We start from the raw sequence: 20,951 nt of genomic DNA on the forward strand, positions 1-20,951 counted from the left end.
ACGCGTCCAGATAGTCACCACTGAGCCTATTGTTTGTTCAGAGTTCCAGACTCAAAAAGCAGGTTGCGTATTAATTAGCTGGCAGCCGGAAAGCTTCTCGCCAACAAGCTTTCAACTGGCGACAGAGAAGATATCGGTTCATCAGCTGTAGCGCCGCATGAGGCATGAAGGCAGGAGATCATATACATCTCGGACGAACCAACGACGATCAGAACCCCGTATATTCCGATCGAGAGGTTTGAAGGACCGCAGGGACTCGTTATCTGTCTTATCAGCCCCAGACGTTCGCCTTAGTCTTGCGATTGCTTTCTCCGCGGCTTCGAGATAAGAACAATCCTTCCACTCTATTTGGGATCGCCAAGGTTGCCACTGCTAGCGGTCCCTTGCTATTTGCCCTGATAGCGGTCTAGTTAAAGAATGGCCTGATATCTACCATGGCAATCTTATTCTTGGGGACAATTGACGATCCAGATAAGGATCCCGACACTCTGATTGGACCTTGCTGAAGACATGCACCATGTTGGCATTCTTAAAGGCGCCATCCTCGCTCAATGGATTGGCCTCCTGAAAGAGTCCAGTACCAACAATATCCAGCATCATGACCGTCTCGATAGATGCTTACACCCCGGCTGAGGTGACCGAGGCCGTCGCCCGGGCCGGCACCGTCAAAGGCAGCATGCGCCTGGACAAGGTCTTCTTCAGCGCCGTGTCCGCTGGGTGTCTGTTGGCTCTTGCATGTGGGACAACGCTGAGCACAAACAGCAGTCCCTGGTACCAGGAAAACGCGCCAGGCCTGATGCGCACTATCAGCGCTTTGGTCTTTCCGTACGGGTTGACTCTGATCATTCTCACCGGTGCTGATCTCTGTACTGGCTCGTTCATGGTGAGTTATGGATGATATGTTCACCACATTTGGTGCTAATTGACTGCTCTAGTACACCACCGTCGCAGCCCTCCAACGCCAAATCCCCTGGTACAGGATGCTTCTCCACTGGTTCGTCACCTTCTGGGGAAACCTATGTGGATCGCTATTTGTTGTCGCCATCATATTTGGCTGTATGAATCCCTGAATATATTTGAAATTCTACAGCTAACAGGTCTAGATGGAGAGGTCTTCAGCGCAGACCCATACAAATCAGCCGTCATCAGCTTCGCAACCAAGAAACAAGTCACCCCCGAATTCCACAGTATTTTCCTCCGCGGTATCGGCTGCAACTGGCTCGTTTGCTTAGCATGCTTTCTCGCCCTGCAAGGTCGTGAATTGGCCTCTAAGATAATCGGAATCTGGCTACCGATTTATGCGTTTGTCTCGCTGGGCCTCGACCACGTCGTCGCTAATATGACGTTCATCCCGATGGCGATTTGGCTTGATGCGCCTGGTATTTCGGTTGGCTTGTATATTTGGAAGGGGATTATTCCAACTTTATTAGGGAATATTGTTGGTGGGGGTCTGTTCGTGGGTAAGTCGACCATATTTCCAATTCTTGGGTTCTTGCTGATTGACCTAGGGACGTACTACTGGTACATGTACCTTGTTCAAACAAACCCTGTTACCCTTGTTGGCCTGCGTAAGGGGGCTGGTATGATGGATAGTGAAGGGACTATTACACCTAGGAATGATGATATTGAGGCATCTGCTGGCGTTCTGCCGGCTACATCCAAGGTTGCATAATTTGGTGGCCATGATATACACCATGTCAGTTTTATAATATAGTAATGTCAATCCAAGTGAATAATACCATAATATGACTCAAGTATCGAGATTAACAACCGTATAACTCAGTAACACCTCCCTCCGCCGTCCACTTACAGCTCCCAGTAATCTCTTCGCCATCCTCCGCCAGAACATCAAAGCCTTCAAAGTCAATATCAAAGCAAGGATGCCCCTTGCTACAACTGACAGTGACCTCATTGCTCGACTTCAGAATCCCTGTATAATTCTCAAACCGTATCCCTGAGATCTCCATCTTACTCGTACCCTTAGACGTCCCATCATCCCCGTTATCCTGCGTAATCACAACGGCACGCTGCGCATCCCCAACGTCGATATTCGAAAACGTGATATTCCTCACAACTCCCCAACCCCCTCCTCGAGGAACATATCCTGATTCGTAGTCGTCCGTGGGAACCAGCTCGCCAACCCACGTTTTTATATACGTTCCGAAGCGGGTGTCCGGCACTTTAGCATTGTCGATTATGACATTTTCCACGCTCGAGTCCTCGAGATATTGGCCTAAACTACCAATAGCGATTCCGTTGCCGCCATTGCAGGTTATATTTGATATGTGGATATTTGACGACCGAGGCTTTATGGCGATGCAGTCGTCGCCGCCGCTGAAGGTGAAGTTTTGGAGCGTGATGTTGGTGGCGTCCATCGTATCTGGCTCGTTAACTTTATCATTCTACGTAGGAGGTAAAGGAAATTTATAGGTGGATAAGGGGGGTAAATACCGAATCCGTCTGTGTTCTGTGCCCAGTTCTCGCCCTCTGGAGCGGAAGTCGCGTTTACGGTGACTGTGATATTGGCAAAGTCCATGTTCGTGCCGTTCATGATGTTGATGGACCAGAGCTGTGGCTGCTCAATTGCAAAGTTGGACACTTGCACGTTTGTGACATTCCATAAGACGAATGACTGGCGGTCATTAGAAATGACTTGGGATTCTGTTAGGGTAAGGTAGGTACCATGGGACGTCCGGGCAGTGTCTTGCCAGCCTCAGCTGTATACCAAGTGTCGCCATTACCATTGATGCTACCCGTTCCGTGCCCATTGATGCGAATGTCACTACCCGAGAGGACAAATCCGGCTGCATGGTTCTGGAAGGTGATCGGGTAGGCGTTTTCTCGCCAGTAGGTGAGGTTGTCGGAGAACTGACCAGACAAGAGTTAATGCCTGTGTGTTGGATACTATGAGAATCAGCTTACCAGCCATGTACCTCTCCAGTCAATTGTAACGTCTTGGACATGTGGATTCAGACGCTCTGCGATCCAGTATGTTTCGTTCTCTGGGAAGACGATGGTGCCGGAGTGGCCACATTTGTGAAATGCGTGTAGGATATTGGGGACATCATTCTGTTGCTGTCCTAGTGCTTGACGACGCAGATTGGATGGCCATGGTTTGACAGTACTTGCAACGAAGCGGCAGTTAAGGATGCGAAGCTCAAGGCAGCTGTGAAAAGACGCATATTGGTGCTGAGATTAAGCATGGAATAGAGTCAGCAAGGATAGGGCAGAGCACCACTTTATACGCTCGCACTGACTTGCCATGTTCACTGTTGATTTTCAGCTGGGATATTCAAGATCAACCCTACGATTTACACTCCAATTGACCGCATATTTTCCACCTGTTAGCATTCCACCGATCGGTCGACCATGCCAGCATAGTGTCGGTCTAGGTAGCCCCGAAGCCTCTTGGCCGTGACGGTTGATACAGCCCGTGATTGGCAGTGTGATTGTGGAGAACCAACACTCTCTGAAGCTGCTGACTGGGCATACAATTGACTGAGTGAGGCTGAGACGTCTGCTCAAAGTACTTCCGCTGGTGGTTGCGGCGCTGCTTGAGGCTCCAATGTTTGCGTATTTCCCAGCTTGCCTTCTTGCTTTCTTCTTCCATCTCAACCAACCTCAACCAGCGCTTATCCACCAGCTATCGTCTGTTTACCTTAATCATCTAGATAACTGTTATGTCAGAATCAGAAAGCGAAGACTATGTGTTTGTCGACGAACGTGCGCTTTGTGACCCCCCATCCCCTGAGTTGGTCGCCGAACTGAGAGCCTGGCTGGAATCCACCGATTACCTGGGAGACTCTTCCGATTTCAAAAAACATCTTAATTCGCATGTTCCGGGTACTGGAGAGTGGCTGCCACAGACCACACAGTACCAACACTGGCGCGATGGGACTGCGGGCGCGCTCTGGCTGAAGGCCATCGCTGGCGCTGGCAAGAGCGTCCTAGCAGCCAGACTCATTTCGCAGCTACGAAGCACCGAGAGCAGAACGCCTATCCTCTTCTTTTTCTTCCGCCAGATTATTGCGTTGAATCATGATGCCCACCCGCTTGCCCGAGACTGGCTAGCCCAACTAGTTGAGTTCTCGTCGTATGCAAGGTCCACAGTCATGGTTTGGATGAAGCAGGAACGTGACGTAAAGGACGTGGCATTTTCAGAGCTGTGGAAGCTACTACTAGATAGCTTTAAGCTCTTACCCAAGGTTTACTGCGTTGTGGACGCACTGGATGAGCTGGACTCCGAGAAAACGAACGACTTTCTCCGTTGCCTCGTGGACTTGGGCCAGACACGCCCAGATGTGGTCAAGGTGCTCATGACCAGTCGACCACTACCGCAGATTCAAAATGTCCTGAATACGCCGTCGGTTCTGCAGGTGAGACTCGAGGATCGCCAGACCAACAAGGACATTTCGCTATTCATCCAGCACCGGTTGCGCGAAGTACACCATGTCAGCGAGGCTGCAAAAGACACTATCAGAAGAGCAGTGGAGGATCGCGTTCATCCTTCGTTCCTCTACGCCCGTCTGGTCCTCAATGATCTTTTGGACGAGCACAAGAGAAGCTCGGTTGATATAGCATCAGCCGAAAATGCTCTCCTCACACTCCCTTCTAGCATGGAAGATATGTATTCACAGATGTTACACGACCACTCGCAGGTCGCTGGAGTGCCGCAGGAGAGACAAATGCTGATTCTACAGCTTGCGACACATGCATCACGGCCCCTGCGGTTGCTCGAGATTGCCACCGTCCTGGACTTTCTGGACATGGGTGACGATGGCAGCAAGCACGGTGACACCAAGAACTTGACCCGTATGTCCTGCGGCCCTCTGCTTGAGATCCTGGAGGATGAGACGGTGTCCATCATTCATCACTCTTTCACCGAATTCTTAACCGACAGAGGTCGAAAGCAGTATACTGGCTCATTTCCCGTGATCGATTCAACGAAGACACACGAGCTTCTGGCACTGGTCTGCGTGAGGTACTTACTGTCGGGGCCACTGTCTTCATGGGAGATTAGAAATTCGCCCGGAATATATGGTGATGCCACTCCACCATCGCAGCAGACGCTTCAATTTCACCATCCTTTTCTTGCTTATGCGCTCGCAAACTGGGATTACCACGTGCGGCAGCTCAAGGAACTCAGTGAACCGTTGGTGGACGCAATCAAAACCTTCACATGTCCCGAAAACAATGCTTTCGCATCATGGGTCGACATGGTTATTCGCCCGAGATTCTCCGTGGACCTAATGTCCCCTCTGCATGTCGCTGGATGGGCCGGCCTGACGAGCATGGCAAAGATACTGGTTAACGCAGGCTACGACCGCACGCTTAATGAATTCGACGAGCATATTCACACTCCACTATACCTGGCTGTTCAGAAAGGACACACCGAAACAGTAGCATTCCTGCTGGACTGTGGTGCACTGCCAGACCAGCCCGACAAGTGCGGCTTGAGTGCCCTGCACTTTGCGGCAAAGTCAAACCATCACCCTATCGTTCGGCTGCTCCTGGCAGCTGGGGTTAGTCCATTAATCAAGAAAGCCTGGAACGACCCAGGGTTGGGATGTGGTAACGCTCCCACAACGGTCGGGGACACCCCTTTGGAATATGCTTCCCAGTCCGGGTACGTCGAGTCCGTTGGTGAAATGATACCATACATGGATGCGGACAGCTGTGTGTTGGCGCTTCAACTTGCAGTCAGGTTCCGACATACAGCTCTTGTCAAGTTGCTTATCGAGCCTGCGGGTGTCGATATAAAGTCCCCGCTGGCGGGCAATCTCCTGCTGAGAGCCGGCAGCAACAGAGACGTGGATACTATGAGGTTTCTGATTAGCAAGGGCGTGGACCCTTGTTATCGTAGAGAGCGTCACGGCTTCGACCTACGGATCTACTGTTCGGACGAAGAAATGCCAGATGAGGACTCACTGCTTCTCGCCATTTGTGGTCCTCATCATGATCGGAAAGTCTTCAGGATAAGCTCTGCGGAAGTTCCCCTCGAGCCAGCTCTGAATTTGGCCCTTGAAGCAGGATGCGACATCAACGCTACAGGATGGGATGGCATGACATCTTTGCATTACTGTGTGAGGACCACCGTTTCTATTGTACAGGGGCTCTTGGATCGTGGAGCGGATGTTCATGCAAGGGACAGCGATGGGGACACGCCCCTGCATTTATTCAGACCATCCTCTAAAAGTCTCCCGATCCTGGATGTTCTGTTGCGCCACGGGGCTAGGTGGGATGCTGCTGGAAACAACAAAGGGCAGACTCCCCTTCATGTTTGCCTGGCAGGTTGGGGCAGTGATGATGATTTAGGAATCATAGAGCCTTTCGTGGAAGACTGGAACACCCAAGACGCGGATGGGGATACACCACTTCACATACTGGCCAGAAGAACAGGGCATATGGAACACACTGCCCGCCTGATTGAACAACTCATTTCCTTCGGAGCGGATCTTGACCGGAGGAATAATGCCGGAAATGTCCCTCTACATGAAGTAAGTTCTGCGAACATAGATCTTTTTGGTCCTGTATTTGCTGCTGCTGGGGCAAATCTGGAAGCACGAGACAAGCAAGGCAGAACATGGTTCTTACGTCTTGTCGCGAGCTGCCCGCACGGCTGGCCAAAGGCTGTGGAACTAGGCGTCGATATAAACGCAGTTGACATCGACGGAAATAATGCTCTCCATCTTACTTGTGCCGATAGCAGCGCAGAAAAGAACGTCAAATACCTGCTAGAGACCGGGGTTGACCCTTTGCATGTCAACCATCGTCACGACACATTGTACCATACCCTTATGAGACAATACTTCGAACGTGGGCACAGTAATTTTGGTACCCTCTGTCTGCTGCAAAGTACAGACATCCCTGTTCTTGCGAGGAATAAAGGAGGCGAGACTCTGCTTCATTGCTTCTTCAGTACATCGCCGGAGTGGTACGCCGCTCCCAACCTACTGGATCCGACGCGCAACCCATTGTGTCAGTTCGAACAACGGGAAATCGCCTCGATGATATCCATGCGAGACAACGAAGGGCGACTGCCAATTCATGTGGCAGCTGCGAGTTCCGAGTATTATGCCGGGTGGTTGATTGGTAGAGGCGCAGATGTCTTCGTTCAAACATATAAAAAGCAAAACCTACTCCATCTGGCTGCTGTCGCTAAACAATGCAACGTAATCGGTCTTGTGCTAGACGCCTACGGGGACGCCGAACGCCGCGCAGCTGTCAATGGACAAGATGACCAGGGACGTACACCGCTGCATTATGCTTGCCAGTCTGGTCGCCCGGAGAGCGTCAGACTCCTGCTGGATGCTGGCGCCGACCCGAACCTTCGCGACAGGAGCCAATGCACGCCACTCCATCTGTGTGCCCACTTTCGAAGGAATCCTGTTAGGAGCGGATTTATATCTGAAAGGTATGTCAGATCGGACGACGATACACTCAGGGTCAAGGACATTGTTCATCTTCTCTGCCGACACGGAGCCGACATTACCAGCTATAATCCGATAATGATGCGCCCCATCGAGTACGCTATACATACAGAAAGTGACCTGATGGCAGTTGCTCTTTCGGATGAGATCGATAATGGGCCAGTTGAGCAGAAATCTAAGTACAAACGATATACTGCTCACCTCTTGTGGCGACAATTGGTTTGTGCCCATCAGAACGCCAGCTCTATTGTGGACCAAATGACACTGGACGAGTCCACGGATATTGTTGACATCTGTAAGGAAGCCCTCGCAGCTGGGGCCTTTAGTATACTCAATGAACTGGCGGATCGGGGTGTCCAACCACGGCGCACGACGGGGGCTAAGAGCGAGGACTTCTTGCACACTCTGGCCCGTTGGGGGTTCATTGAACAGTTTGAGAAGTTTGGATCCAGACGAGTAGGAGAGGGCTGGATCAACGGCTCCTTGTCATCCCCTGATAGTGACTATCCTGGTGTTCGTCCCTTCATTCTGACAGTGGCAGAAAGCAGTTTACCCAACATGTCTCTCCTCTCACTAATCGTGGAGACCTTCAAAGCCGATGTTAATGTAAAGGATCCTAAACATGACCGGCTTAGGACTGACAGCTGCGCATTGCATATTCTCGCTGAAGGCACGCATTGGTGGCAAATTGGGGCTATCAAATACCTCCTCGACCACGGGGCCGATGCGAATATTACCGATGCCTTTGGACGAAACGCCCTTCATGTTGCGGTAACTGGCGGGTACCAACGCATGCGCATCGTCAAGCTACTATTGGAGAATGGCGCCGATCCGAACGCTTCGAGCGAGGACGGTACGACCCCGCTGGGTTTGCTTGAGCGTGATGGAGATATGGTCAAGTTGCTCATCGAATCTGGCGGCGATATTATGGCTGGAGAGGTGTCATTGTTCTCGAGGTCAATCCAGACGTTGAATACTGACATGCTGGAAGCTATTTTGACCACTGACACGGACTGCAATCAACAGGTTCACAAGATCCGTCATCCCTACTCCTTTGATACATTGGAGCGTATGCCTCTGCTTTATGTGTCTCTTGGTGCCAGCGATGGCTACGCCCTTCAGCTCGCCGCGCTTTGGGGAGGGAAGTCTGAAATGGAGCGAGTAAAGGTCGCCGCTACTGTGCAGCTACTGCTTGATCATGGAGCCGATCCCTTTGCTCCTTTGAATCAGGATACGACTATCTTACACGGCCTGCTCTCGCAAAACGCCATGGTCGACACGTTCCTTGCCCAGCCAAACATAGAGATCGACCGGCGAGATGCACGTGGTAGGACCCTCCTTCTGGCAGCTTGCCACAGCCCCGAAAAGGGTTATAGCCGCGATATAAACTCAGTTTTGGAGCTTATTCGGAAGCTTTGGGACATGGGAGCTGATATAAGGGCTGCAACGAATGAGGGTAACACGGTTGCGCATCTACTACTGCGTATCAGTGAACCTGGGGAAGATGAAGACGGAGTCGCTGCGATCCTGGGCCAGCTGTTTCAAGAGTGTCCTTCTCTCGCCCACCAACAAAATGTTGCTGGTTATAGTCCGATTCACATAGCAGCCAAGAGGCGCCTCTTCCGCTTCGTTCGACAGTTGAAAGACGCGGGTGCTGATATACGAACACCAGATCCTGAAGGAAACACCATTTTGCACTACGTTGTCCCCAATATGTCTGCTCTCGGAGAGGATATCCTCGAAGAGTATCTGACCCTAGGCTTGAATATCAACGCGAGAAATAACGATGGCCTCGCCCCTGTCTGGAAACACTTTGCCGACGGCGCTAAGAGCCCGGCTGCAGCGTTAAGTGCCCAGAACATCGAGACCGTCCGTAAAGCGGGTGCAGACTTGTTTGGTAGGAATGGAGACGGTGAAAGCCTGCTTCATTTGGTCGCCAGGATGAAGACCTACGGGTATGACCATCAGAGAGCCGAAAGTTTGTCGAAAGATACTGGCATGTTCAAGTATCTATTGGGATTAGGGCTCGACCCACTTCTGGAAGATAATAAACAAAGAACGCCAATGGTAAGCTATATACTCTTTTCTTTATGATTGTGATGTTTGCTATCTAAATTGAGGCTGACACAATGTAGGACGTTGCTGCGGCGTATGGAAAGGACGGTATTTTGGAGCTGTTTCGGAAGAAATGATACTCTGCAATATAGGGAACAAGGATAGATATATTCAGATTAGACTCGATACTAGGTACTTAAGCTCTTGGGTATCAATGAAACTATGTAAACAACTATCGATAAGAAGGAGGCTTCAACTTCCCTTCCCTCGCCGACTGCTGCGGCGGCCCGATATCACCCATCACCTCAAACGCATGGTCACCACCAACCTCAGAGGGCACATTACTCGCCCTTTGCAGCCGCAACCCCGGGCTCATTGCCTCCTCTTCATTCCCATCATGCATTTTCTCCGGGATACTCTCCCACCAAATCGTAATTGGCGAGTTCGCACCCCGGGCCCCAACACCAGCACCAGCAAATGGACCATCCCCGTCCGTCCTCGCAATACTAGACCGAGCAGGAATCCGATCCCCATTCGCATTCCAAAGCTCAAACTGCAGACCCGCCGGCTCGATCAGCAGCTTCACAATTACATTGACGAGGAAGTACACCGGCGACCGGTTATACCAGTGGTGGTTCTTGATCTTCTTCTCAACGTTGGTCGTGTCGACCTCTAGCTCGCAGATGAGCTTTGCATCGCCTTGCATCATGCTCCGTGGGAGATGGTCGCGCGGGCGCTGCGACATGACGATCTGGGCCATGAAGGGCTGCGATAGATCGCGAGGTGAGATTTTGCGGGGGAAGGATTTGGATATTCCGCTCCTTGGGACAATGTCACCCTGTATTAGAAGGCGAATTAGCACATGGCATGTGCCATAATGTCGGTGGTGGTTGGATGGATGGATGGATGGATGGACGGATACCTTCATAACAAGCCAATCGATCTGATTCACCGCGTAAGTCTTCATATTGCGTTCGTCGAATCTCGTTATTTCACCAGAGTGTTTCTTTGGGTCGTAGATCCAGTCGCAGATTACCCCGTAGCTGACGGGGCTGTAAAGGTGGTTGAAGACTGTTGCGTGGGTGCGGAGTTGTTGGGTGCGGTTCATGACTTGGCCTTGGACGACGGCTAGTTGTCTGTGCATGTTAGTATACCAGTATCAATGGAAGTTAGTGAGGGGATAATACGGTTCGTCGACAGTTAGCACTTTAATGCCCTCTGGCCAGAGATGCGTTGGTGTTTCGTAGCGCTCTTTTATGCAGTTGCGGAGGTAGGGACAGCTACCGAAGCCGCCGGACAGGACGAGGAAGGACTGTGGCATAGGTTAGATATTGTTAAAAATAGGCGATGTGGGAAGGGTGCAGACGATTTTCTGAGCTGGGTGGGTGAGTTGTAGATTGCGGACCTGGTCATCCAGTAACTGGGTCAAGTCTGTGACCTTCTCGTCGAAGATTGCTTTGATCTCGGCTCTGCCAGGGTCTCGTTAGTTTCTTGTATGCAATCAAATTTCAAATCCTAGATACGTATACACACCTAGATATGAGTAACTGCCGATTCCAGATCCCCTGCTCAGGGAAATCTGACTCCGTCACTGACGCGGGCAGGTCAAGCCTCAGTGTTTCGAGTTCGTCCCCCATCATTCCGAACGAGCACTTGTAGCGCTCGAACCGACCTGCCATCATCTGCCACGCGATCTCGTCCGTTGGCGCCGAGAGAGAGTCCTTGATGAGCTCTAGTTTGGAGCAAACGAGCTGCTGGACGCCGACATCGATGAAGACTGACCCGACAGGTTTTCCTGAGACACATTAGACAACAAAAAGGGGAAAAGCTGAGCAGGTGATTCTACCCTCGACAAATCCCAAAGGGTCATAGACTGTAGGTTCGCCAGGAGCACTGGCTAGCTTGAGGACGTTCACGTCTGTAGTTCCTCCCCCAGCATCGCAAACCAGGATTACATCATTTTTCTATTCCAATCAGCCAACATGCCCACAATCAAAATAAACAAATAAACAGGGGGTATCAATTACTATGGGAGAACAAACCTGATAATGCAAACCCGAAACATAAACCGCCGCAGCCTCTGCCTCAGTCAGCCCAATAACAGCCCTATGGTCTCGCCCACGATCAAACACCACGCCCTTCCTCAATTCCTCCACCATGCGCGGATCCTTCCACGTCGTCGGCACACTAAACACAAACTCGACCTTCATGCCATCAAACCGTGGAAAGCTGCGTGAGAAGTAGTCCACCACATACCGATACAAGCAGCCGATATAGTCACGGAAATAGCACATCGCCTGGTCGCGCGAGGGCGCATCGGGCCGCGAGTCCGTGAAGTCTGAGTCGAGGTTTAGTTTGAAGTATTTGACGATGTCGGTTGTCTTTGCGGCGACTGTATCACTGGTTGAGGTGGAGAGAGTGTTTGAAGTGGAGACTGTGTCCGAGACTGTTTCTTCGCATTGGAAGCCCCATTTTAGAGTGCTGGGGGTGTAGAGAAGATGTGATGGCACTTTTGTTGCGATTTGCGACCCGATTAAACCCGGCCAGTGCTGGATTGGTTTTGGGGGCGGCCAGTTGGGTCCATATGAATAGGCGACGCCTGTGCCCAGTTAATTACTGTATCCTTGCTTAAAAACAGAATAATCATCTAGAGGAGTCACCAGTGCAGGTCATGCCAAAGTCGACCCCGACAACGATGTCGGGGGTCCAACCGTCGGTCATTGTGGGCGATCGCTATCAACGGCAAGCATCATCGGGGAGACAGGAAGGTGCGGAGGGGAGTTTGGCATTTAAAAATGCGGAGTTGAAATTGAGTGGCCGGGCAGTGCACTGCCATTGCCAATTATCCATTTTAATGCACCAGGCTGAGCAGTGAGAAGCCTCACAACCTCGTATTGTTGGATCCTTTCCGTCCTGGTGCTAGTTGGGCACCAGGGCCTTGGCTGGTGCCTTCAGCCTCAGGCAGTGGGGTGCCATGCGTTAAACATAGAAAGGCTAGATTGCCGAGCATTAAGATGTCATTACTATATCATATTTACTAGCAATTCTAAGTCCAGCTGGACCGTGCGTTGTGGTGTTTGAGATGCTCATAACAGCGCTCATCCCCCATGTATTGCCCCTTCTCGCCAAGATCGTGCCTCCGGGAGAAGCCCCGACCAGGGGGTCCTCAGATGAAGCCTCAGTGGATATACGATTATCGCCATAATTGTGGTGCTGGCGGCGCGCGCAAAGCAAAAGCTTGCGGTACACCCTGTGCTACCCCATCGGATAGTCAGGGTAGAAGGAAGCTGGTGGGGCCAGCCACAAACCATATCAACGCCGAAAAGTGACCCTTGAGTTAAATCCTGGGTCCATACGAGGGGCGCCGTCTCAAAAATCAGGGCGCTCACTTGTAGTATATATTCTCGCGGCTGGTCGTCTCGCTGACGGTATCGCGGTGCTCCGCACTCAGTTACATTCCGTTGCGGCTATCACAAAAGCCCCTTACGGATCCGAGATGCTCAGCTTGTCCCATTTCTGAAGGAACTTGTCGAGGGCCAGATCATCCGGCCGGGTTGGGCCGTGCCGAATTACCGTTTGGAAGTGAGGGTAGAAACTGCTAAACGCTTCCCGGTCCTTTTCGGACCAGTTCTCAGCAGCGAATTCGCTGAAAAGGGCATCGGTTTCCTCTGGGAGAGATAATTGCATCTGCTTTGCGGTGAGTTGGAGCATCCGCATGATACCCTTGCCGAGGGGGAACTGTCTGGAGAAAGAGCGGGCTAGGATACAGAGCTCGATGAAGGCATTACGGTTATCAAGTGAGTCTAGTGCCCCAAGCAGGGCGTATAACGCAGTGGTCACCCACTGGATAGTGCAGGGGGCCATCCGATCAATCCCCCAACGTTCACGATGAAGGCCGATAAGCTGAGCGACGCGCCGGGCATTCTCATGAGTCATTTCCCGAGCCGACGCGGCTTTATCGTACTCACCGCTAGACTCATAGTACGACGAAAGCAGCCAGAATATGTGAATGATGGTAGTGTGGTAGAAGAAGCTGAAACGTCAGTCAAGGAAACCATTAAGGGCGAGGAAGTACGTACTGGAGACCGACAACATGCGGCACCTCGGCTGTCTCAGTGTAAAGACACGGCGGCAAATTCGCATACCAGCCCTGCAATCGTCTATGTACATCCCTGACCATAACGACTGTTTCAGAGGCCGGGACTCGATGCTCAACCGAATAGAATGCCTTGCTGACGCTAAACGCGATACAGCAAAGGTCGCACCATCGATCAAAAACACAGATATGGTGTCCTGGCACCGGGTCGATGCATCGAGGATATGGTGACCAAACGTCGCTTGGGTTATCGTGGTCGATGGGAACGCGGGGTCGTCGAGGTGGTTCAGCTTGCATGTGTTTCATGAGCGACGCCGAGGCGGTACTAGGCAAGTTAGAGGAAAAAAAACATCAGAACAAGGATTGCAACGAACATACGCTGCCATGCTGAAATTACCCCAGAGCGTCCAATTCACCACCGTTTCCTCGACGCGCCTCTCTTCATCAGTTGCTTGTGATGAGCGTGCTGCTGCATATTCTTCTGCTGCGCGACATGCAAGATCCAGGTACATCCAGCCCACTCGATCCTTACCCATTAAAACCAGCCTGGTTCCGTCAGCGTCTGTAAATCGGACCCTAGTAGGTAACTAACCTAACCCAGAGGATCATAAGTCCTTGAATTGTCCCAATGCTCACGGCACCCTCTCGTTCTTCCCCCTCGAGCAGCCGGCGGGCTTCATCATGAAAGTGCTGGCCCCGCGACATCGGGTCATTCGGTTTGGTAAAGACCTCGGCGTAATCGGAAAGATACTATCGAGGGGAGAACAGTTAGAAGCCCCTGGTGAGCGGTTCGAGACGACGATGACCGTAGACTAGTTTAACATACACTGGCTTCAGAGAGGATTGCATTCACCAGGAACGGAGTGCAATACCGGCTCTTCAGATCGCCCCGTTGCATCTCCCTGATGAAGACCTCCCGATCCATCCAGCAGAAAAATGGGTAGCTCCAGGTGAAATACAGCGAGACGAGGTGAGAAACGAGGTCGTCGTCGTCGGTCACAGTAGTCCAAGGTTTAGCCGGTACCCTGTAGACAGGGCTATCGGCGAGGCGGCGGACGTCCAGCATCCGCCGCGGCTGCCGCGGGGCAGACCCCCCGGCCTCCGTCATCGTATCAGTGGAGCGCAAAACATGACGCTGGAACTCACGCAACTCGGGCGATTTTTCAATGTCCGACCGCGTAAAGTTCTCCTGGAGGAACTTGTGCAGTTCGGACATGGAGGGCCGGCTCCGGATAAGGTTCATCAGCTGGGCGACGCGCTTGTTCTCGCTGTCGCGAATCGCGCTGAGCAGGCGCATCAGGATGTCATTGGATTGCTCCAGGCCCTCGAGCTTGCGTTTCTGGGGCAGCTTGCGGCGCTGATCGGCCATTTCGTCTACGCGGCATTCGATGTTGTTGGCGACGCAGTGCTGACATGGCGGGTCGCCCCGACACTAAAGGGCCCCGCGGGGTTAACAAGAGCGAGACGGCGGAAGGCAAATAGGATCACAAAAAAATAAAGACGTACCTTGAGCTTCTTCTTCTTGCATTCCTCGCAGGCGGTGGTCTTGTGCTTGCGCCCAGAGCTGCCCTCGTCTGTCGCTGCATTCTGCGCGTCGACGCCCAGCGGCGGAGCAGGGGTGCGCGAGGGCAGCGGGTCGGACATCAATGAGACAAGGCGAGGACGAGGCTCAAGCCAGACGTTAAGACTCTCGGGCTCTTTAGTCTGGGCTAGCAGTTGGCGCTGGCAGGGGGGAGAGGTCCGCGGATGAAGGTGTATTTGAAAAAGTCCGTAAGCCAAACGTGCATCTCGGAAAAGTGTCCCACCACGCGCTTTAATAAGTCATCGTCAGACCCGGGTCGCTGGTATCGAGACCCAACAGCAAAAGCCGGAGGGACGCGAGCCAGCGATGAGTGGACAACAGTCCAGGACGAGGGAAGGAAAAAAGGACCGACTTTTGCGCTTGTTGCGTCCATGCAGTCGGCCGTCACTGCCGGCCAATCAGAAACGGGCTGCTACTGCACCAGACTACAGAGTGGTGCCAGTCCCGGCGGCGAGCCCACCAGTGTTACTGCGTATACAGTCGACAATTAAGGCTGATGACCTGCCCTTCGTGGCATCCATGTCGCCCATCGGTGGAGCCGTTTCTTCAGGTCGTTGACCCGGTCGATCTGCCTCGGGCTATTCTTCGCGCGTCATCGTCAGTGTCTAATTCTATCGTCCATCAAGTCCATGCCATTCTTAAGCTGTTCTTCGTGCCATGGATCATTGTTCCGAAACACCCCTGCGCTCTCCCGCAACATCCTTGTCGCCCTCCGCCAGTAGGAAAATACTTGCGCCCCGCCGTTTTGGGCGCAGTCCGCAGTGCGGCGATCGGAGCCGCAGACTTAACAGTCAAAAGCTCCGGGCGAGCAGCAGAGGCAGAGTTCAAGGGCTCGAGCACATCAGTCGTCACTCGTCAGCCTCAGTGAGCCTGCGAGCCTGATACTGTGGGTGATGGTGCGTCGGCCATCCCGCCCCGCTTCTGCTTCTCGTGCCACATTATCCGTACAGCGCCATCAGAGCCCAGCGATACTCTCCGTCATACTCGTTGGGCCATGACGTGCTTTAGCTCTTCCCAGCTGGTTGACTGCACGTCGCATACACCGCTCGGAATGCCCCGCCGCGTCGGGCCCTTTCCGAAATTGGGCACTGTGATGCTATACCGGCCGCGCTGGCCTGCCCCGCTTGATGCGGTGTGTGATCCTACTGATCAGTGATTACCTGGAAATATAAGACACCAGGTCCATCGGGATGCCAGATTTCATCATCATGCATGCCTTCAACCCACAGTAGACCATGTGACCGAACCCCTTGGAGATGAGTATGGCCCCGATCGTCTGGTGCGGGAATATCTCGGAGCCTGATAGTACGTAGCATTCCACCGTCTAACATTGAACTATGGATATCAAAACAACGTCCCATCCCCCGAATTCAGAATCGGACTCGACTTGGTCTCTGGCCGTTTCTCCGCTGCAATCTCTCTGCCCGCCTTCCACGACCCAGCCTCGAGCACCTGCGGCAATGAAAGCCTCACTTCGCCAAAGTCTCCACTCTGAGAAATCCGTGCGTGCACCTCGTCCAACAGCGCAACCGTCATGGCCCTCCACTCGACAATCTCTTCGTCTCCCGCGCCAAAACACGGTAATTTCCCGCCGCCAGAGTTCCGCTGACCGCGTTCCAACGCCTCGGGTTTCAACGTGATCACCCCCATGTCGACGAATAGCCCACCGTTTCGGTACTCAGGAAGACCCGTGCCAAGCTCTGCGTTTGTCCACGCTGTCCCTAGTAGCCGTTCGAAGGGGACCTTGAGGGAATATGCAAGCCACTGGGTCAGCTTGTGGAACGGCGCGATGGTTCCCGTCTCAACGGCTTCCGTTGCCGTTCCTTCATGCTTGCTGAGCACACTCAAAGGCCAGGCATCGCCAACGGGCTTCCCAGCTACTTTTGTCCTGTCTGACGGCCAGATCGGGATAAGCAGTCTCTGGAGGACGGCCCAGAGCTCGGCGTAGTCGAGGTTCTCGCTCCCGTTGCGGGTCAAATAATCTGCCACGTTAGCGGGACCGTTAACAACATTATTGATAGGTGGATACATACCAACAATTCCTCCCGGTCGTCCCTGTTTCCCAAAAACGTCTTCGTTCCCCAATAATGATGCGCCCAGCCGTTGCAGGGTTTCGACTCTTGCATTGGCGCCCACGAGCGGATTCCCTTCGTCGATCTGGAATCCTTTTAATAAAGCAACCACGGAGAAATTCTTCAGGGCGTGACCTATGGACGCGCAATCTCTATATTAGCTCTCATCCCCCACTCGTCGACGTTGAATAATGGGTACATATGCAAAACCTACCAGTAACAATATCCGCCCTCTGTCCGCGGTCTCCCGAGAAATCCCCATTCAAAAACATATACAAACTGGCAACTGCAATTCCCTCACTCCGGGTATAAACATCCCCACTCCCGGGCTCTGTAAACCGCCATGTATCGCCCGCCCCGGCATCCAGCAGCACTGAAACAAAGAATAGATCCACCAGACTTCGGACCTTCTCGAGGGAGTCGTATCCGCGCGTATCCCATTCCTTTAACAGGTTGTTTATGCGCGGGACGGATCCGGTCTCGAAGTGCTGCCAGCGGCCGTGCGGGGGGATGGCGGTGTAGTTGTTTGGGCCGTAGTCACGCTGCCATTGACTAAAATTAGCATTTATGTCAATCTTGAATAGCAGAGTTTGTAGGAACCTTGATTATGCTAGCCACGTAGTCGACTGTCGCGTCGAGTCGGTCTGGATCGTAGTCGAAGTGGTTGAGCGCGTTTCTTTTGGCAAGGTCGAAGACGCGGTGGGCCTTTGTGCGCACAGCTTGGAGAGTGAGGAGGGTGTTTATTTCTTCGGCTGACATGTTTTCTGATAAAAGAGATGAGAGTACTCGGGAGTTAAGAGTCAGATGGAAGTGAGACAGAGATGAGGATATGAAGGGGACGAGTCTCACTCGTGCGGGGTTGGTTACACTTTGTATGCACGCCAGGATGCCTTATCTCACTCTTCGTGCAGTTGGAGATATTGTTGGCATTATTCATATTAAGTGTTTGGGCCTCTATGATTTCATATTCTGATGGGAAGTATATTTTCAGGTTTTACTTTCGTTGGAATCTAAATCGAGAGATTCGTTATATATAATTCCGCCGCTTTTGTGGATCGACTACCTCTTCCGATGTGAACGAACAATGATAGACTCCCGTTTCCTCAGATCCAAACGGATTCTCAAATCGACTGCTCTGAATTGAGCTTTCCATTGAAGGCCAGCTGGAAGCAGGAATTTCACCCCACTGCACCGGCTTGAGCGCATGATTCGCATCATCATCCACACTCGACGTGCTTGGATGAGCAGCACTGATGACCGCACTACACTGTCCGGCCAGCGGCATAGGTGATTTAAAGCGGCGTAATCCAATGATCAATACTGCAAAAAGAAACAAAACGCCGAGGACAATCGTGAATGTAATGCCGATGGGTGAGTAACCACATGTGATGATTTTCCGCTCTACACCATCGATATCTGACGCAACGATTTGTACAAAGAAAAAGCTCTGTGAAACGAGCCAGTGCAGGAGCGCGGAGACCACAAGCATCGAGATGCTATATTTATATGGGAGGGACAGGTAGTAAGTTGAGCGTTGGGCACCGCGCGGCGAGGATACGCGTAGCGGCTTGCGCTGTTTCGCGTAGCTGTTATATTCGCTGGCACCAACCATGATGGTTACCAGGGAGTTAAGCATGAAGTATCCACTTGAAACGACGAGATGGGGAACGTTAGGCAAAAGAACCTTGCCGAATATTTTGCTGCTCTCGGCGCCAGGATCCAGTTGCATCCCTGACATAATTGTCGATGGACGTGCCTCGCCCAATCCAGCACCCCAGATGGATTGGGGCCGGTTAGTCTGAGCTTCCGGTCCTTCAAAATCGAAGATACTGAAGGATAGGATGTAGGTTCCGAAGGTAACCAGTCCGATTATTCTGCGACGTCAGCGTCGGTCGGACTCATGGTGTGGAGATTCCTACACTTCAACTGCGAGGACCCATCGCGCAGTACTCGCGGCTTCCAACCATCGTTTTCGCGATTCCAGCTGCAGGGGGTGTGCTGATGATGCTGCTGTACCTTTCGGTATCGCAGACTTCCATTCAAGCAGACTTGGCCTGTTATGCCAGTCCTGACTCCCCTTGTCGATTAGAGGCTTGGAAAGCAGACAGGTGCCCTCTGTGGTCCGATCAGGGTACGTGAGATACGAAGCAATTGCGTCTCCAGTCGTAACCAACACCTCATCTCTGCCATCTCGAGCTGTGAAGAATGTACAGATGAGCTTCACCAGGTTGCATGCGATCACGACCAGACAAATCGGCAGACTAAAGACCAGTTGGCAAGTTTCCTCCTTTGGGACTGTCAAGCAATACTCAATATGATAATTCTGCGGTCTGCTCCGATATTCCTCTGGGGCGAATTGAGTCATACTACAGGACGACGTACGGCCGAGTATAGTGACACTGTCTGGAAACGCAGTATTATGCCAGTATTCGGCACCGTTGTGACTCCCCTGCACTTCTTCCTTATTTGCGTAACTGTTCAGCAGATCAGAAAGCGTTTCTAAATCCGGCGAGCGAGTTGTATCCACATCAGACGCCCGGCATGCTCTGCAACCCGTCGCTGGTAGGAACCTGCACATGGACGTAAGGCCCTGGCCCGATATTCCATGCGTCTCCATCCCACATCTTACTTGCCATCTCTTTGGTGCAGGCATGGTTACCACACATCCACATATAGTTGCTGTTTCGAGTTCCAGTAACGTTGCCAGAATTGCCAGCTCCCATCAATACGACGGGCTCTCCTGCTGGCATTGGATCGTTGGTTACCAGCACAACCAATCTCTGTCCGGAGACAAAGTCTTGCGTGAAAGTGTCAAAGCACTCTTCACTCGAAAGCGTCTGGAGGTCTGACCGACTCATCTCGGCGGCCAGTGTCGTCTTGTTCATCAAACCGTGGGTATCGATGCACCTGTCCCAGAGATCCGTCCCACCCCGCTTCATGGGACCAGGTGGCGCCATGACAACGGCATACTCACTCGGTCCATATACGAAGAATATAGCCGAGTTGTAACTGAAAAGTACGATTAGCAGAGTATTCCACTGAATCAGCGTAGATATTGTTTATAGGATCAACACGAACATCAAATGAATTGGGAACGAGGTCACCAACAAGATCCAGCCCAGCACCTGCCTCTTGCCCCTCTGCCTCCACACCAAGTCCAGTATATTCGGTATTCCAATGGACACCCACCTCCTCCGGCTATGCGCCTCATCCGCCTCTTGCCGCGACGGCGATACAAGACACTGCATGCAGTAGTTACTGGCCCCCAGCATGACCGTGCTTAGAACGTTGATAGCCAAGTGTAGCCCCGTCGTCCAGTTCCTTGCGAGCTTGCATTTCCCTTTGTATAACGCGGCAAAGGAGCGGTCCGTTTCCCCGTTCTTGGAGTAGGCAAGCGCCGCCGCGATAACTGTCAGCACGACGTTTACACAGAGGACGACGGCGATGATCCAGGAACAGATCACGACGCCTTTGGTCCAGGCGCGGTTATGGGGTGGGCGCGGCCGACAACTTTGACTTGCAGCGATTAACTCTGACCATGAGTCTGGCTTGGACTCAAACTCAGCTTTCGACGAGTTTGATGACCATGATACGAAACGAGATTCAAAGTCAGGCTTTTCGTCGGTTTCTGCTTCCTCCGAGTTGCTGAAGGTTAACATATTCTTGACCGAGTGCGTCTCGTCTTCGTCTCCAGAGGGGAGATGGCCTTGATGTAG

General features: G+C 52.3%; 6 protein-coding genes across 6 annotated transcripts; 1 reads left to right on the forward strand and 5 right to left on the reverse strand.

Moving 5' to 3' along the window:
- The first annotated feature begins 534 nt into the window (after window positions 1-534).
- ASPSYDRAFT_48340 (formate/nitrite transporter family protein) lies at window positions 535-1,773 on the forward strand. The gene is made up of 4 exons (XM_040847608.1): window positions 535-883; window positions 936-1,056; window positions 1,104-1,460; window positions 1,509-1,773. The coding sequence occupies exons 1-4, from the start codon at window positions 599-601 to the stop codon at window positions 1,670-1,672; spliced, it is 927 nt and encodes a 308-aa protein (XP_040699872.1). The 5' UTR covers window positions 535-598; the 3' UTR covers window positions 1,673-1,773.
- Window positions 1,764-3,182, reverse strand: ASPSYDRAFT_92258 (uncharacterized protein; the record flags this gene model as incomplete). Its single annotated transcript, XM_040852642.1, has 5 exons — window positions 1,764-2,380; window positions 2,452-2,632; window positions 2,683-2,868; window positions 2,923-3,069; window positions 3,126-3,182. 5 exons carry the CDS (start codon window positions 3,180-3,182, stop codon window positions 1,764-1,766), a joined length of 1,188 nt encoding a protein of 395 aa, XP_040699873.1.
- A 6,535-nt stretch (window positions 3,183-9,717) lies between these two features.
- Window positions 9,718-12,206, reverse strand: ASPSYDRAFT_60180 (Hsp70 family protein; the record flags this gene model as incomplete). Its single annotated transcript, XM_040849810.1, has 8 exons — window positions 9,718-10,323; window positions 10,408-10,621; window positions 10,673-10,797; window positions 10,852-10,954; window positions 11,019-11,280; window positions 11,332-11,449; window positions 11,528-12,084; window positions 12,146-12,206. 8 exons carry the CDS (start codon window positions 12,204-12,206, stop codon window positions 9,718-9,720), a joined length of 2,046 nt encoding a protein of 681 aa, XP_040699874.1.
- A 762-nt stretch (window positions 12,207-12,968) lies between these two features.
- Window positions 12,969-15,225, reverse strand: ASPSYDRAFT_1158512 (fungal specific transcription factor domain-containing protein; the record flags this gene model as incomplete). The annotated part of the gene is made up of 6 exons (XM_040840044.1): window positions 12,969-13,518; window positions 13,565-13,906; window positions 13,960-14,168; window positions 14,218-14,331; window positions 14,408-15,013; window positions 15,088-15,225. 6 exons carry the CDS (start codon window positions 15,223-15,225, stop codon window positions 12,969-12,971), a joined length of 1,959 nt encoding a protein of 652 aa, XP_040699875.1.
- Window positions 15,226-16,269: 1,044 nt separating this feature from the next.
- Window positions 16,270-18,128, reverse strand: ASPSYDRAFT_401409 (URC4/urg3 family protein). The gene is made up of 4 exons (XM_040846021.1): window positions 17,836-18,128; window positions 17,450-17,777; window positions 17,197-17,370; window positions 16,270-17,145 (listed from the first exon to the last, which is right to left on the reverse strand). The coding sequence occupies exons 1-4, from the start codon at window positions 17,992-17,994 to the stop codon at window positions 16,508-16,510; spliced, it is 1,299 nt and encodes a 432-aa protein (XP_040699876.1). The 5' UTR covers window positions 17,995-18,128; the 3' UTR covers window positions 16,270-16,507.
- Window positions 18,129-18,262: 134 nt separating this feature from the next.
- ASPSYDRAFT_134826 (uncharacterized protein) lies at window positions 18,263-20,942 on the reverse strand (the record flags this gene model as incomplete). Its single annotated transcript, XM_040840695.1, has 4 exons — window positions 20,314-20,942; window positions 19,789-20,244; window positions 19,155-19,709; window positions 18,263-19,109 (listed from the first exon to the last, which is right to left on the reverse strand). Exons 1-4 carry the CDS (start codon window positions 20,892-20,894, stop codon window positions 18,263-18,265), a joined length of 2,439 nt encoding a protein of 812 aa, XP_040699877.1. The 5' UTR covers window positions 20,895-20,942.
- Window positions 20,943-20,951: the final 9 nt, after the last annotated feature.

This window comes from Aspergillus sydowii (assembly GCF_001890705.1).
Source record: "Aspergillus sydowii CBS 593.65 unplaced genomic scaffold ASPSYscaffold_10, whole genome shotgun sequence".
NCBI lineage: Eukaryota > Fungi > Ascomycota > Eurotiomycetes > Eurotiales > Aspergillaceae > Aspergillus > Aspergillus sydowii.